The sequence below is a fragment of the Xyrauchen texanus genome, chromosome 13 (genome assembly GCF_025860055.1).
Source record: "Xyrauchen texanus isolate HMW12.3.18 chromosome 13, RBS_HiC_50CHRs, whole genome shotgun sequence".
Classification (NCBI taxonomy): domain Eukaryota; kingdom Metazoa; phylum Chordata; class Actinopteri; order Cypriniformes; family Catostomidae; genus Xyrauchen; species Xyrauchen texanus.
This window is the reverse complement of record NC_068288.1, coordinates 26,623,934-26,642,422: the sequence shown is the minus strand read 5'-3', so window position 1 is coordinate 26,642,422 and position 18,489 is coordinate 26,623,934. Positions and strand designations below refer to the sequence as shown.

Here is an 18,489-nt window from a genome sequence, read left to right as displayed (position 1 = left end):
AGATGTACGTTGAAACATTTTTTGCGGAAAAAAATAAAAATAAAATAAAGAATAAAACACTAGCTTCTTTTCTACTGATGACTTATACTGGAATTACTGTTAATTTTGCTGCTACATTATCCAGTATACTAGTTAATAATAAATTGTTTCTTAATAATCTATACATTTATATTGAAATAATGTGTAGTTAGAGGTTTGTGTTTCTTTACATATTAAAGAGTTCTATCAATTAGTTCCACGCAATAATGTAAAGATACTCTAAACTGATTATGCCAAAAAACAACACTGGTATCAGATCGGTATTAGCCGACACTGAGATTTCCAGTATCGGAATGGAAGAGAAGAAGTGGTATCATTGCATCCCTACTTTAAATGTTGTTTTTTCATCCAGTATCAATTTTAAAAACTATCGGCCGATTAATCGGTTATCGGCTTGTCTTCCCGACTTAGATATCGTATCAGCAAAATCCTATATTGGTTGACCTCTAATGGATTTAATTGCATCAGACAGCAAAATGTCACACCAAGAGGCATTTATTTTAAAGATTGATTGCACCAATACACTTTTCAAGCAAAACATTAGACAAAAGACTTTTGTTAGGTTTAATTGGACACTTTGTTTGAACATTAGAGGAACATTAGCACCCATAGTTAATGTGATGGGCACCTTTGTTAACTTGAGGGAAAATGACTTCATACATCCACTAAAAATCACTTTCATTGCAGAAATGCTAAGACCAGTAAAGTGAAGAAAAGGTAAAAAAAAAAAAATTGTACATGCAACCTGCTTTGACAGTTTGTTATCTAATGCAATTACATATATCATACATACATTTTTTTAAATGTCACTTGAGTGTCTAAATACATTTGGACGTGTAGTTTGTGTAGGACTTGCATAACTGCAGTGTGCCTTTTTGTTTTTTTGTAAAATGTGTGAGTGTCTATTTAATTATGGATGATTGTTTGTTGGTCTGTCAGCCTGCGCTGTTGTTAAAGGACTTTAAGATAACTGCTAATTCCATTCTTGGTGTATTGATTGGCTTGGCTTGGTGGGTATAGTTTTATAGGCTCCCACTCAGGCTACATAATTAATGCTTAAGGTATTTAATTAGTAAGATTTGCTTGGAACAGAGAGAGTAATTGAGTCCAATCCAGTAAGGGGGGCAGTTAATCTACAGTTCTGGTATAAAAGTGTGCATTTGTGTACTTTTTGTGAATTCAAGTGTTTTCTTAGTTCATTTTTTTTCACCTTCACCAAAGCTGCCCAGAAAGTGTATCTAGTGTGTTTTATTTTTTACTATTGTTATTTTACTTGATTCCAGCCTTTGTCAGAGCCGTGGCACTGTGGATAGTGCACATGCATGTGTTTGGAATGAAAAAGAAGCACATGTTCATGGGGTCACTTGTGCAAGTCTGGCCTATGTCATGTTCCAATCTCCTTACGTCTCTTTATCTCTCCACTTTCCTCTTTAGTTGTATATGGACATGGGCTTCTCAATAGCTGTTATCGATATATGTGTGTGTGTGTGTGTGTGTGTGTGTATATATGTGTATATATATGTGTATATATATGTATAACTGGGTTGCCGATGGCCGATATGCAGTATAATGCTAATTTAGGTTACTTATTTTACACATATTTATTGTTCAATATTTTCACAGAATACACAAAATGTGCACAATCCATTGAAAGGACTGTCACTTCTGTTATTCAGTTAATCAGGCACAGCTATTGGCTTATGCCAAAACAGCTAAATCTTGGTCAATATAGGTTTGTCACTGTTTCTCTGTCTGCTGTGTTGTAAAATGAAAGGCATAAAGCTCATATACAGTTTACAGTATATAAAAATAAGTATATTCAAAGGATTGTTGCCTTGCTGTGCAAGCATAGGATTGCCACTGCTGTGACGTATGCACTAGTTGCTTTCCCATTGGCCAAATCACTTGGCCTGTCTCAGCTCACCAGATCATCATCATGGTGAACATAGTGTTAGGCACAATTCCAGCTTCTATTTCTGCACCTGTATCAGTTCACCACAAACCTTGCAGACATCGGCACAGACTAGGTCAGGGAAATCTGCCAAATCAATAGCAGATCCTCTTTCATTGCTCTGAGTTTCTCTTGTAATTATCCATTTCCTTTTATGCTCACTGTCTATACGCTGCACTTTAAATGACCCACTATTCTCATACTCCGTTTTAGTTGTAAATGTATCTTCTTTTTTGTCCTTTCTTTTCGTTTAAAAATTAAGCATAACCATCACAGCTCTAATGATGACAACAACAATAATAATACTAATTATTATTATAATTAAAATAAAAACTCACAATTTTAAATATGTATCTCTGAAATTGCAGATTGAATGTGAATGATCTTTTGTGGCAAGGCTTACTTTTGGCAAACCTTGCTATTGAGAGAAAGTCTATTTGTGTGTGTGTGTGTGTTTGCCAGGTTTTGATGCTGGATCTTTTTAATTGTCTTTTACTTTTCATCACCTGCAGAGGGAGCCCTTTAACAAGACCCATTGATCATTCAAACCACTTAATAATTTCACTTCTTACTTGGAGACCTCAAGCCTGGGTGTTTTTTGTTTTCTTTTGTCAGATATAATAGATGTGCTTTTGGCCTTTAGCAAATTGAAGAATTACTTTTTTTTTTTTTTTTTTTTGGAGTGGAGTCAAGTTGCTTAAGATTAAATTAAAGTAATTTTGGCAAAAAATTTATTATAGCAGGATTATGATTGTGGTCGTTTCCAGTTACAAATTTGTGTTAGAAGATGCTTAAACAATATGCAGCTATTACAAATATTAGACGAGTGAGTATTCTGATCTTATTATTTTCAAACCAAATTAACTTAATACATTTGTATAAATGCTTACTGGATTCAGTCATTTTCAGTTGATATTTATTTGTGTAATGAGGGAGGGTGTGGCGAAGTGACTAACACCTTATATCAAGGTATGGGTAATTATTTGGCAGCTTCCTTACCTCAGGTAAATTGGGCCAAAAAGTGATTTAACTGGCACCGAAAAGTCAAACATTTAAAAAATAAAAAACTTTTGTGGACTAAAACAAAAGAAAGGACAACGTATGTGTTTTTCTATGTTACACTGAATATTCATTGAACTGGCGTTACACAATTATTTGAACATTCGCTGTGTGGTTATGTGTACATTTGTTTTTTGTTTCCTTTGTAAGCAGCACAGGAGTAGGCAGTGAACAAGAGAGAGAGAGAGGGAGTTGGGTGGTATTGATTAGGGCCAGTTCATTTTCTGTTGTCCCCAGTGAGTTGCTCCATGGGAAATAGGTAGTTTGTCTCCTGTTAGAGGGGCTGTAGAGCAACCTGGGTTCCATCCTGGTTAGTGATAGTCACTTTTCCAGTCAGTCTTTTGCGCACGTTCTTGCTCTGTCTTCTACTGTCTGATAATTTTTTTTGGGAAGAGTTCTCCATTATTTTAATGATACTTAATATAACTATTGTTTTTAGATTGTTGTGGGATTACTCCATTATTCTTTCTGAATATTAAAGGAATCACTCACTACTTAGCATATTAATTTACATTATTAATTCTGTCTTTTAGGAACAGTGGTATGTTGTATTGATTGTGTGGGAGATCCTTGCTGGTGAAATGGTCAGTCAGTCTTAAACCTTAGTGGTTTAAGAGTTAAATGCTCTCTGCATGATCTACATGTTCACACTCCAGCCACTGAAGTGCTCTTTACAGTTTCATTATTTACTATTTATGAAAACTCAATTTGATCAAATTCATTTGCAAAAAGGTGTTTTGTAAAATCATCCATGATAATTGATTAATAATAAATCTGGCACAAGTTTAATATAGTCAGGGTGTCTTAGAGCAGAACCTCTGTGGCATCCAACCCAACTTAATGTTACATAAGTCATTACCTTTCCCAGGGATCTTTGCCCCATATGATAAGAAACCACAGAGAGCAAAAAGGGTACAGTGAGGCACTTGCATTGTAAGTGAATGTGGACAACATTTGGAGGGTTTAATGGCAGAAATATGAAGCTTTTAATTTTATAAAAGAACTGTAATTATTTAAAACTCATGTATTATTTGAGCTGTAAAGTTGTTTAAATGGACATTCTTACAGTCATTTTAAGGTTTTAGGGTTTGTTGACATAACATCATCATAAAATTGGCTATATCTTTATACAAAAGATTAGTAACCGATTTTATCACACTAAAATCATGTTTACAAACATATTGTTTATGTCTTGTGGTTATACTTTTGAAAAAGTGAGTATTTTAAAGTTCAAAAATTAGCCCCCATTCCACTGTAGCGCAGATTTAGCTTTTATTAAAGAAAAGGAGGGGCAAGCCAAAAATGTATTTTTATGGTAATCAGTATTATGCCACAAATGCTGTCGATTGAGCTTAACGTGCATTGAACCCGGAATATTCCTTTAATGCACCTCTATGGTTAGAGTTGATGAATACTCTCTGGTCTATTTTAAGTACCACTGATTTGTCCCGCTCCCTACCCTGCTGTGTCACTTGTCATGTCCCAGATCCCCTTTCTTGGCATTCTCCACTTAATGAGTTTGTGGATATTAAAGACCAACTTGAGGCTGGCCCTCTTAGCTTACATTAGTAATCACTGTCCAACTCTCTCGCTCGCTGTGCTTCCCCCAATATGAAAATATTTGTAGATTTAGTGTTTTTTTTGGCAAAAATCCCACCACTAGCCAGTTCCCTGGTGAAATATCGGTTAGTAACTCCTCCCAAATGACACGTCTGAAGTTGGGTGTGTAGACAAAATGAAGGTCAGGGGCTTACCCTTTCTCCAAGCCCTTGCAGATGTCCTGGTGACATTGAGGGCAGCTGCTCCAGCGGTTAGCTACCCTACTTTCTGTCCGCTCTGAACAGATGTCTTTTGCCCTCAGTGCCAGCCTTACCCAGAGGGATCAATTAGAGCGTAGAGCAGCTGCTGGCATCACTGCCAGTCATAACGGAAGGAGGAGTGAAGAAGAGTGAGGCGAGAGGGATACTAACAGCATCATGTACTTTCTGTCTTCTGAACACCTTGCTTGACAACCAAAGGCCTGGGGTGTAAAGACAGGTCTTTGCACTCCTTGCAGGCCCAGTTAACACCGAGCCTGGCAGTCCACCACCACACCTGACCTTTCTCCTGTGAACTTACGTTTGGTGAACTGAATGAGGATTCTGTTTGGGGATCTAGTTTTCTGGACATTTAGCCTGATGTTTACATTGAAGGATTAAAGGATAATTCTGATGCTTCTCTAGATGTTCTGACTAATCGTAGTTCACTACAACCCCTCTTCATAATGTAAAGACATAGATATTTAAAGTAAGTTTTTGTTCAGAAAGGAAAATGCAGTTGTCATGTATTTAACCTCATGTCATTCTAATTTCACTTCTTCCTTGAAACACACAATGTTTTTGCAAAATTTAAAATCCATGCTTCGTAATTTGGCTGCACTTTCTAAGTGAAATGTCCAACGTGATGGAAAACTGAGTGAAATGAGGTTGTAATCAGACAAGGTTTTTAAAGTTAATTTTAGATCTAGATTTAGTTTTAATAAGTAAAATGTTCCTCCTAACCTAAAACTTTACCCTAAACCTAATCAATAGTGTCTGAAAAGATGAATTAGAGAATTACATTTACTAAAGCAAATATGTAATTTTGTGTCGCTTCCATGCCACTTTCACTTTTGTGCGTCTTTAGCTGGACTCGAACGTTTCCAGTCCAACGCTCTATCAGGTGAGCTACCAAGCAAGCTAATGATATTGGAATAAGTGTGTATATGTTGGTGGCTCTGTAATACAAGAGATAAATTGTTTCGTTTTTCAAATCATGTGTTAAAGTAAAAGTGTTTTGATATCATAACATGGGGGGTGAGTAATAGAGTGAAGCGCCCATTATTATAAAGTCATAATCAGCAATTGTACTCGTGATTTTTGTAGCAGTTAATAAAACACATAGTTGTTGTTGTGCCTCTAGTGCTAGTTTCTCCAGGAAATTGCAGCCAAATGTAGAAAGCGGCATGTAAAAGTCAGTTTGTAAAAGTGTATATATTTTCATTATATCTTTTGCTGTCAAACTCCAAAAATAGCACAAAAAATAAATTGGTGTGAGGAACTGACCAAAGTCACTGAAAATTGCCAATCCTCTCTCCCAAATATCTTTTGCGATTGCACACATTCTATATGGCACCTCAAGATGACATCCAAAATGCATTACAAGTCTTGCAAGGTCTAATGGGCATTGCTTATGATCCTGCTTAATTGGAATGCTCAACAAGAATATCTCAGGCTTTTACCCCTCTGACCATGTATGTGTTTACCACTACAACACATTCAAGACTGCCATAAGTCACTTGGTGAGCCACTGACACTCACAACAGCAGGGTTAGTGATTGGTCAGTCATGCACAATCTCTCACTCAGTGAGTGGAACGCAAGTATTTTAGCCAGTTGCATGCTCCGACTTAATTGAGCATGGACAGCTAAACACCAACTCTTTTTTGCGACACCCATATTCATGCCCTGTGATTAATGATCCCTTGCAAGGAGAATGCCTCCCAGGGTTTTGTCTGACCTGCTGCAGACCCTTAGGTGCCCTTGTGGGCAGACAGGTGGATGACAGGTGGATTGTGTGTTAGTGTGTGGGAGCGCCTTCAGCTCTCAGTGGACATACACACTCAACCAAATATGCATCAGTCATGTTTATTCACTCTGTCACCACACACTAAAGCGGATGTGTGCTCCATTGAGACATACATGCACACATGTAAGTTACCCATGTTTGTCCACATATTTTCTGTGAATATATAGAGTACTCTTGTCAACACGTGGCATAATCACACCCGTGGATATATGATGCGGCCTTATGTTTGCTAAATGTGCAATCCCTATTTTTGTGTCTCTTTCAGACACTCATGCTTAAATGTTTTTATAAACATGTCTCGATCCCTCAAAAGATATACAGCTTTCAGTTGTAACTGGCAGAGCTGCAGATCCCCAATGCTTTATTGTGTGTTGGGGCACATGCACTTTACCTTCATAAGTGCCCTTGTGTACTAGGCACATGTCACAAAGGTGTGACTTCTTCAATCTTAGGCTCAACTGACAACACTTTTTTCTTATGACCTTAGTCACAGCCCTCAGGCACTTCCTTGAAATGTGAGTATCATGGGAAAAAAAGCGGTTTTGCTCAATTTTGTTACCCAGATTTACTTAAAATTTAAATCTTTATAGAAATCATTATTAGATGTTTTAAGTCCATCTCACAGTACTTTCTCCATTGTTTTTTAAATTAATACATTATCTCATTCAATGTATAGCTTATTATTCTGTTTTGATAGAAGTACAATGCTCTCAGGCAAAGGGCAAGGTCAGGATGCTTGCCTCTCATCTCTAATCCATGCCTTTAATGCTAAAACTGGATGAAAACGGCAATATAAAAGTCAGTGTCATTACTTATTTGTGTTTTTACATCTCGGCTTCTAACCAGCAGTGACAAACAACGGAGTGCTTGGAGAGAGGAAGAAATGCTGGAATTCCCAAGGAGTAAACATTAGCTATATGGAAACATTTCCATGATGTGGGCCCTATGGTGTTGATGGACAGTGAGAGATGTCTAGCGTGAATCAAAAAGTAACTAAAATGTTAACACACAGTGAAATGACAACAGACGTGTTGAATTAGGACAGTCACCCTCCATTTAATTTAATAAGCTGTCAGGGATGCTCAGAGCAAGTATTGTCCAAGGCATCTTTGGTACAGCATCATCTGATTTAGCAGCAGGCCCCGAGTATTTATGTGCTTTAATGTGGTGTTGGTTTCTGTGAGGATAGCACTGATGAGGCCAGGGGCTGGTTGCATGAAACTGTTTTAGACTAGTCTTACTAGTTAGTCATCTTAAATGTTGGTCTTAAGTTTTTCAGTCAGTTGCATAAAAACTTATATCAGTCTAATTTTAGGTTTACCAAAATATAAGACAGCAGACCCCTAGGCAAACATTTGTCTACATTTCATGTTGCCATGGAAAATAAGAGCCAGTCGGGGCTTCAGTTGAGGTATAGAAGGGGCTTCACAAGAGACTTTGTAGAAGATTTTGACTTCAACTATGGTAAAAAAAAATGTCATGTGATTTTTATTATTTGGGTTAAAAATCACAAAATTTGCTCATTATAATCAAATTTGAAGCACTGTATTCCTCTAATAAGCAAATATTTCAGTGAATGAAAACTGTATTGAGCGTCCACTGTCAGTGTCTTACTTTTACCACAATGCACTGCAAATGCACAGTTGTCTTACTAAAGACAACTGAGCTTGTTTTATGCAAAAAGCTTTCTATGGCATCTTTAGCTAGTCAAACTAATTGTTAGATGCAGTCTTGAGTTAATGGCTATGTTTATGCAACCGGTCCTAGATCTCATGGACGTCACTTGAGCCTCTACCGATTTTGACTGGTAAGGCATCAAGGCGCCATCCTCTGGTCCAGGCAGCAGCCATGGTTCATGGTGAATAGGTACTTCTTGTTCTCGATCTCTCTGGATTGGAAAAGATTCTTCTAGGCCAGGAGTGTTCATTATGTCGAAAACTGGAAGATCACGATAACGGATATAAAGGGAAAGAGAATATATAGAGAAAAGACTAAATTAACAACAAATATTAAAGATTGACTTTTTATTTCCTTGCTTCTGTAGCTGCACACTTTTTGACTGACAGGTGGCCTATGGGTGTGCACTTCACATTCGTGTGCGCTCTGAGAGCACTCATGGTATTGCTCATACTTAATGGGTAAATCTAAATTCTGCCAAAAATGTTTGTCTAGGGGAGGTATTAATAAAAATACAGTCAGTAATGTCTAAAATATATGTTAACAAGGATGGAAGATGGACCGATTAGGAATAGACAATATGAATATGACAACAGCCATTGATAATGAGCAAAGGATCCTTAAAAGATGCAGTTGCAGGTGGATGAGGGTAGCATCTTACAAAGGCCCATAGATTCATCAAGGAAGGATGAAGTGTGGTGGGAGCAGGCAGGACAGGTCAAGCCTGCAAGATGAGCCACAAGAAGAGACGCTTTTCAATCTACAGAGAAGACAGGGAAGATATGACAATGAGAAGAAACCAGGGAGAAGGAGGCCAATCAAGTGGCCGAGATGTAATTATAAGGATGCATGGAACAGACTAGATGAGAACCTGTGCTCCAACTTGAAGAATGCCCTTACTGGAAGGGTGGAGGCTAAGCTTAATATGTTTAGCGATATTGTGTATGAAGATTTGGTGAAAAAGTAGTATGGAAGAATGGTCCGAGAGTGATGGGTCGGAAAGAGAAGGAGATACTTCAGCTTATGATGGAGTTTAGGGAGCTTCTTAAGGCTTGGAGGATGGCAGAGAAGCAGGAGAAGGAGGGCTTGAAGGTATTGTGGGATGGAATAAGGGCTAGATTAGAGGTCTTGAGGAGCGGCGGAGAGAAACAGCAGAGAAGAAAGCATGAAAGGGTGAAATTCATCAAGGACCCTTTTGCAAGTTTGCCAGAAACCTGCTGGAAGACAAGAGGAGTGGAAAACTGGTGATTGCAAAAGAGGAACTAGAAGACCACATGGGACAGCAACGTGTTGACCCCTACAAAGACAACCCACTTATCTCCCCTCAATGTCCCATGGCCAGTAGAGCCAGTAGTGGAATTTGGTATAGATCCACTTAAGCTGAGTGAGATGAGTTAGGTGGTAGAAAAACCCAGGGCGACTTCAGCCACAGGCCCGAATGGGATACCATACAAGCTGTATAAGAAGTGTACCATGGGTTTTAAAATGTTGTAGAGAATGTTGAGGGTTGCCTAGAAGTGTATACCCGTAGAGTGGCGAAGTGCAGTTGCTATATTCATACCTAAAGGGCAGGGATCCACCATTATTTGTTAGTTTAGAAGCATTGCTCTATTGAATGTGGAAGGAAAGCTTCTCTTTTTTCTGGTAGCAAGGAGGATGTCTGACTACCTTCTGAAGAATGGATACATAGACACAAGCTGCCAGAAGGCAGGCGTACCAGGTTTTCCTGGGTGTGTGGAACATACGTCAGTAATATGGGAGCAGATCCAGTCTGCCAAGAGAGATAAAGTTATCCATGTAGTCTGACTGGACTTGGAAAATGCCTATGGATCAATGTCACACCAGCTTGTTAGCTACGCACTGGAGTTTTTCCATGTACCAGAGTGCATTATGAGCTTGGTAGACGGCTATTATTGGGACCTGAAGATATGTCATGCAACTGGAAAAAGGGATAGTTATGGGATGTGCAATCTCTCCCATCCTGTTCGTCCTAATTGGTGCAAGACAAATGGTCCGAGGTCTCAGTGCACAATCTGGTGTGAGATTGCCAGCTCTGCACAGTTATATGGATGATGTCGCAAGCATCCTCAAGACTGATGCATGTACTAACCGACTCTTGAAAAGACTGGAAGAGCTATTGGCATGGGCCAGAATGATTAAGCCAACAAAATCACATAGTCTTTCTATTAGAAAGGGTGAGACGGATGTTCAGATTACATTTGAGGTGGAGGAAGCAAGAATACTGGTTGTGGCAGAGCAGCCTATTCAAAGTTTAGGGAGAGAATGCACAGCAGATCTTTCAGACAAACACATGGCAGAGTTGATCCTGAAGCAACTGAAATAGGACCTGGATTAGACAATTGTCATCTCCCAGCCAAATTCAATGTTTGATGTCACCAATTTACACTTTACCATTGCTTGATGTGGCCACTAAAAATGTGTGAGATTTCTGCAGTGGCAAGGATGGGCACAAAGGCCAACCGTTATATCAGGAAGTTGCTAGGCCTGCCACGTTGTCCCTCAGATGTAGCATTGTTTGGAAGAAGCGCTTTACAACTGTCTCTAAAATCACTAACTCTGGGCTACAAGCAGGGAAAACCAGGCTTGTTTTGGAGCTACGAGAATCAACAGACCAGGCTGTGAGGGCAGGTCAAGTCCAAGTGGCAGAATTTGGAAGGCAGAGGAGGTCGTAAACCAGGTGGTTTCAAGACTGAAGCATCGAGAGATTGTTGGAAGAACGCATCAGGAAGAACAGGCCTTGGGTGGGGGTGGCTCCCAAACTGTGGTCAGCAGCCTCCCGAAAACAGAGGAAAGCCATGGTAGTTACAGAATTAACTAGGATGGAAGATGAAGGGTAAAAGGTTAGGGCAGTCAGCCAGCAACAGCAAGGGTGCTGGACCATATGGGAGGGTACAAAGTTTTCTAATAAGATCAACCGACAATACCCTACCAAGCCCTGGGAATTTGTCTCTGTGGTATGGCTAAGAGGAGAGCCGCCCCCTCAGTGAGGCCCCAAGAGCAAACTTGCAGCACATATTGGTTGGGTGCAAGACTGCCCTGGCACAAGGACGGTAAAGGTGGCGGTATTTTCAGGTCCTGCGGAAGCTGGCAGAGATCCTAGAGGTGCATAGAGTAAAGGCAAACAAAGGCATCCATGCTCCCCAGAGACAGGGTGTTGATTTTGTTAAAAAGGGAGGTGCTGCACCAGGCACAGCATGGAGGGAAGCCAGACCAAGCTTGGCACCTGGACATGATTTGTCAATGATGCTCGTTCTTGGCCAGCAGATAAAATTACCTATTGGGGTTGCCTTTACCACCTTGAGGCTGGCTGTAGTGTTGTGGTTGACTTCAACTAGGAAAATAATAAAGAGTTAGCCTACTGTTCCATGGGAAGAGGGTCTGGAGACAGCCTATGAGAGGAAGAACCTGATCTGGTCACAGAGTGCAGGAAAAATGGATTGAGGACTGCCACCTATCCTGTGGAGGTTGTGTGCCGATACATATTTAGAGACATTGGCATCGTAGGAGCAGCTTTAAAAAAGTATTTTAAGGAATTGGCAGAGGAAGCTGAGAAAGGGAGATTCTGGCTATGGTTAAGAAGGAAAGACAAAAAGTGGGGGATTCAGAAGTAGGAAGTTGAGGAATAGGGAACCTGGGTGATATATGGTGAGGGGTTGTGCTGAGATAGTATGCCATATGGAACCAGTGGCACAGAGTTACCGAGATACGGTGCCAGCAGGGCACGGAGTATGCATCTCGGTGCCAGTTGGCCAACAGGTTAGCGTGTATGGTCGTGTCGAGGTATTATGACATATAAAACCCTGGATGCAAGTAATTTGTGAAGGAAGGGTGTCTGGATGGGAAGCCAAGGATGAGAGAAATTGGATGGGATCTGGTATACAGCTGCGGGGAATGGCAGGGAGATGTCCTTGACTGCTGCCCCACCTGCAGGAGATGTTACGGGATTAATGGGGCGAAACATTGAAGATAGGTGGCTCCCAGTTTATGACCCCGCAGCTAGGCTGAAGGCACTAGTGGAGGTGCGGCAGGCAATATTGGTCCATCAGGTTATTACAGCTACCTGTGCATCTGTTTAACAGTGGGACAAAAAAAGCAGATTTGTATACTTAAGGTATAAATGTAGCCTAATAGACCTGCAGCTGTCATTAACATTAATCAAACAACAATAACAAGAAAAAACAAACCACTCACTGCTCTTGGTTGTATAAATTTAGTAGATTTAAAAAGTATTTTTGGAATATGATCAAACAGTGAAGACCAGTATTACTGGTTTTATGTTACATTTAATTTGTAATGTGAATATTTATTTAAATAATTGATAATCTACTGCTGTTCAAAAAATGTATTTGATTTTTTTAATAATTTCTTTTTTTTATTGTTTTTTTTTATTTGTTTCTACGGATTTATTTCTTGTATATTTTTATTAATTTGTTTCTTTGTTCTTATTTTGATTACACATGTTGTATGGAATAATTACTTGATAACTTGAAACGGTGCTCACATAATTAAAAATAAGTATTATTATATGTTGTGGTATCAAAAGAGGTATAGAAAATCGTCAAATTTCACAACGACTATCTATATATTGTGTATGGTAGATGTTGCTTTTATAACATTATAAAAAAGTAGATCTCATTACACAAATGTGTGAGCACCACTGATCTAGGCATTTGGGTCAGTGTTTTGGCCTCCCTCCAGTCTAGGGATGGGTCAGCATTTCTCGCCCGATAACTGACTTGTTGATTAGTAAGGTCGAGTAGTTAATCTTGATTGGTTTCTTATTATTTTGTTTAGTTTTTTATATTTTTAGTGGCGGTGCTTTAATTTGCATGCTGTGCATTAACTTTTAAGGCTCTGACACATTTACCTTTAAAGTTACACAGCAAGAATGAAAGGTTAACAAATGGAGCTCAATTCTCCCACCAGGTTTTCTCATATGTCAGTTTTAATTTTAACTGTAATTTTGTTATTATTATAAATTTTGTTATATCTATTTCAGAAGCTCTTTTATATGACCTCAAATATAATTGTTTTGCTCAGTTGCAGCCCCTACTCTCCACTTGGCATCATGTTTGTGGCCAAATATGATATGATTGCTCTGATTTCACATGTGGTTTTAGGAATGCCAGTTAAACAGCTGCTTCATAACTCAGGAGGCACTGAGAATTGAGTGAATTGCTTGGAGAGAGACAGACATGCATAGTTCAATCAAACAATAGTCAACAAACAATTCCCTGCCAAGAGGGCACTCCGGAGCTCTGCCACACACTATTTCTGCCACACTTGTTTTTTTCCTAAGAGATTTTGCTCTGCCTTAACACTAGTTTGATTGTGGTGTTAAGTGTTGCTGGTTTTCGAGTGATGCCGCCCCACTGGGAATCAGAGGATGAGTCCCTAGGGGATTGCTGCAGAAGCAGTGGGAATGTCTCTCGCTGTCAATAATGAGATTAATGATGTGACAGAGACAGAATGGTAAAGAATCGGACTGCTGTTAAACGGAATTAGTTGTCAAATTTAGAGACAGGATCAGAGAATATGAGATGATATGGCTTGATAATCCCTAAGAGGATGCAGGGTGTCACTGGTGTCCTGTCATAACAGTGATGAGGGAACATTCCGCAATACCATACCACTTTTTAAGCTGCAAGTGTTTCAGTTTCAGAGAACACGGAAGGACAAGAAGTGCAGCTTTAATATCTGTTCTGAACTTTCACATTTTATGTCCTTCAAACAAATCTGGGAAAGTCTAACGAGACTAGTTCGCCACCTTAAAGTTAACTTGAAATCAAAATTGACCCTACTCTTATTGCATATTCCTTGTCTTTGTGTGAACGATTAAGTGGTGCATGTTAGGGATGGGCATTCATCAATAATTTGGTATTCGAATATTTAAGCTCATAAAAAAATTATATTTGGATATTCTATTATTTAAATGAAGGTAATTAATGATAAACAGGTGTTGTAAAATATACATTTTTTTAGACAAAGTTTGTGTCACCATTAAAAAACAAGTTTCTAATTCTAATCAAAACACGCTTATATCATGTCCTGTGTGTGTGTGTGTGTGTGTGTGTGTGTGTGTGTGTGTATATATATATATATATATATATATATATATATATATATATATATATAAACAAGCAATGTGTGAAAACACAAAACGAATAGAAGGAAAGCATTTAAGCTCACGCAAAAAGAAGAAAAAGAAATGAATGAACATGAATAATAACGCTAATGAAGTAGACTTATGCAGTTAACGTACAGGACGAGTATAAACACTCGGCATATAATAGTTATCATATTTATATTGTATGTCATGTTGAGAAAAACAAGCATATCCACATGCTCCGTAAACTACACTCATTTATACACACCAGTTTAAATGATGGAATGTCCCTTACCTCAGCTAGCATAGTCTTTCTCGGATGCCATGGTTGTTGTTTACAGAAGCGTCGCAGGGATTACGTTGATATTGGGATGCTGCTTTCTGATGAGCTGCACATATAAGAGAGTAAATTGTACACCGCTTATCCAGTACATTTAAACAGGAACCCAGCTTTCTCACAGTAAGCCACATTCTCACAATAACCCGCTTTTCTGGTGTCCATCTACCATGTACTGAGTGACAGATGTGATCAAATTGTGTCCCAACTCAACAGTTCCACCCAGTGCATTCTGTTATAACTGCCAATTTTATTTTGTGTGTTCAGGATTTAACATGCATCTCACTGTATATATGGCAAGCAAAGCAAAACTTTGTAAAATTCAAATAGTATTTTTACTATTCAAATAATTATTGCAGAACGAATATTCGACTACTCATGCACATCCCTAGTGCATGTTATTCCATCGGTGAGAGACGTTGTAGCGTGGGTTCCGCACTATCGGGGGTGTTGTCCAATCAATTCCTGATGGTTAAAATCAAGTGCTGCCCTACATTTTATCTTGATAAACATCCTCTAACTCGGATTATTAATACATAGGAAATAGAAACTTAAATGGGTTGCAAACAACAATTTACATCTGCATTAAATTTCACCTAAAAATTAAAATTCTGTCATTGTATGGAAAAATATATGCTATGAAATTGAATGGTGACTGAATCAGTCATACCTTAACATTTTGTCATAACAGTCATTCAGGTTTGGAACAATTTTAATTTATACTTCTTTTATTTTTGGGTGAACTCTCCCTTGAAAGTGTAAAAAGGTGACTATCACATAATTATTAAATGGGCTGTGTGCAGTTGTACCTTTTGAATAACAACCATTTGTTCCATGTTTACTGCAACATCACCACTCCGTTATACCCAGCAGTCCAACAAGTCCACAGAAATTAGACAGAAAAATAACATGGGAAGCTGTCAGAAAAATTAGTCTGTGCTTGTGTCAGAGGGAAATAGATAAAGGTGTGAGCTCGCAGCGCTGAAGCCGGAGTGAGTTGAGTAAATAATCGACGGTCTGAGGCGGTGCGGGTGTGGGGCTGGCGTGTCAGCGGGCGATGGATGAGTCCCCTGGCCTGATTGTAAAGCCCAGCAGGTTGTGTTGGTTGAGTGAGTCTGTGCCGAGTGGAGTTTCAATCTTCCCTCTAATAGGCCACTGACAGGCCTTTACCACACACACACTTGCAAGCACACACATCAATAAAAGTGTCCTGACAGGGACCACAGCCTTAGCTTTGGCACCTAGCGTTCAGCTCTACACTAAACCAGCCGACAGAGACCCAGGCAGCATCAATTCTGCGGTGCTATCATTAGACAATAGGTAAGGTGGAACGATACAGCAACGTGTGTAGTATATGGCTGGCTGTGTAAGACACAAGCTGCCTGACAAGCCGTATTTGTCATCCGCAGGGACACGGACAGGTCTGACATCTGCAGGATAGATGAGAGGTGTTTGAAAAAGTGACTTTGAGTCCGACGACTAATCTTGCAGCCTCACGTACACAACCTCTTGATGGAGGCCCACACACAAGTGTGTTTGCTCCCTCACTTATGCAGTCTGGCCATATTGTCCACAGCTCTAACACTCCATCATACAGTGTAAAGCTCACATAAACACTCATAAAAGGTCCTCTGTATCAAACACACGTACAGGTTGACCCATCCCTTCACTGCATGCTCTGATGCTAGGCCATGCTGTGCCGAGATTTGATCATCGGTAAATGTTTGTCGAAGATGAATTCCCCTACTGATACTGAAGTGTGTGTGGTGATAAATGGAGAGGGGCGTCCTGGCATGGAAGACAGGGAAAAATAGGAATAAGAAGGTTTTCTATTGCAACAGGAAATGTGAGTTTCTTTTGTAACAAGATGAAATGGCTATTAATTGCACACAGGAAGAGTAGATGTTTAAATAACCAGGGAATTATTTTATTTACTTATTTTTTTTGCCAAAAACAAATGTTTTTACTTCCTTTCTTTCCTTTCTTCTGTTGCTTCTTTGTTCTTTTGTTTTCTTTATTTCTCGTTATTTCTTTCTGTCTCTCTGCCTGTCTTTTCGTCAGTTCTTTCTTTCTCCCTTCCATCTGTTCTTTCTATTTGTATATGTTCCTTCCCTCCTTCCTTCTTTCCTCACTTCTGTTCTGTCTATCTGTATGTTCCTTTCATCCTTCCTTTCCTTTTCTTTCTTCCTTCTGTTCTTTATTTTTCTTTTGTTCTTTGTTCTTTTGTTTTCTTTATTTATCTTTTTTGTTATTTCTGTCTGTCTGTCTGCCTGCCTGTCTTTTCATTAGTTCTTTTTTCTCTCTTCCTTCCTCAGTTTGTTCTATTTGTCTATGTTCCTTCCTTCCCTCCTTCTTTCCTTTCCTCCCTTATGATCTGTCTATGTTCCTTTCTTTGTTCTTCCTTCCTCACTCCCAGACTCTCTGATTTCTTAAGTTCTTTAATTTCATTCTCCTACTTGCTTGTCTAACATGCTAAATTGTAGCTGCTGGGAATAAATCTTTGGGGTTTTTAGCTCCAGTGTAAAGCGACAACGAGCGAAAGCCGCCATGCCGAGTCCATGTATGCATGTATGTCACTTCAGCCCAGCCACACATAAAGCAACATGATAGATAAAGGAATATAGAAATAAATAAATAAAAGCCACACTTATTTTCTCCTGCCCATCCTTCCTCCTTCTTTCTGATGGATCTGTGAAATGATATAAGGAATAAGACTTGGAGAGAAAGAGAAAGGAAGGGTTGGGTTGGAGAGACTGATATGATTTATTAGGCTGATAAAAATTCAGCTTTTGTTATTCAGTCATTTTTCCATGTGCAGCTTATTAAGGAGCGCACCTGCCAGTAGAAGAGTTTGTGTGTGCTGCTGGGTGTGTTTCTAAATGTGTGTGTCCCGTGGAGAAGGATTCAGACCTCACAGAGCCAGTCTAGATTGTACCTTCTCGCTTTAAGCGGCTTAAATATCTCTTCACAGATAAAATCTGCAGTGTCTTTTGGGGGTTATTTATTTATTAGTCTACCAATGACAATTAAATTTGATGCTTTTCCGAGATGTGAAATGTAAAATATAACAGACTCTAAAATGTGAGTTTATGTAAAGCAATGGCTGACTAACTAATGACTTGGTTATAGCTCATGTGGGCATCACTAAGTGATTAAGTATTATTGATCGGTAAAGTGACAATTAATTTCTTTTCGTGATTTGTCTGTTCCTCCACAGGCCCCCCTTCTCCATCAGTGCAAAGTCTGGCATCACACAGGGTCATCAAAACACGCTACAAGATCGACACACGTAGAGTCTATGCAATCCACCACAACCCTGCTCTTTCCTACAGGATTAAGAGAATCCAATCAGCCAGGTCAGTCATGAAACGCATTCCCTTTCAGAACTCTGTGCTATTCTAGTGGATGTGGAAGTAGTAAGCACTGTTCACTTGTTTCCTCTTAAGCAAGTCTCTTTTTTTAATTGCTAAAATCTATCATAAATTTGTGTTTGCACATGTGCGTGCATCCTACCCATGGTTGGTCTTATTCACTAATAATACACTAAGGGACAGATTCACTAAGAATTATTTGCAGCCGGAAAAAGCCCAGTTTATTTGCATGCACTCTGCACTAGTTTAGTGCCCGATTCACTAATGAATTTATGCAGATAAGGCAATGGAGCAAATGTGCCGTGCAATTCTGATACTGTGGT

General features: G+C 39.2%; 1 protein-coding gene across 1 annotated transcript in view; it reads left to right on the top strand.

Annotated features, from left to right (window-relative positions):
* The window catches only part of zc3h3 (zinc finger CCCH-type containing 3), a 97,034-nt gene that overhangs the window by 32,589 nt on the left and 45,956 nt on the right, over positions 1 to 18,489 (top strand). Inside the window, exon 4 of the mRNA XM_052141722.1 lies at positions 18,013 to 18,151. Within this exon, the coding sequence (XP_051997682.1) occupies positions 18,013 to 18,151 (139 nt within the window). The remainder of the gene's footprint in view (positions 1 to 18,012; positions 18,152 to 18,489) is intronic.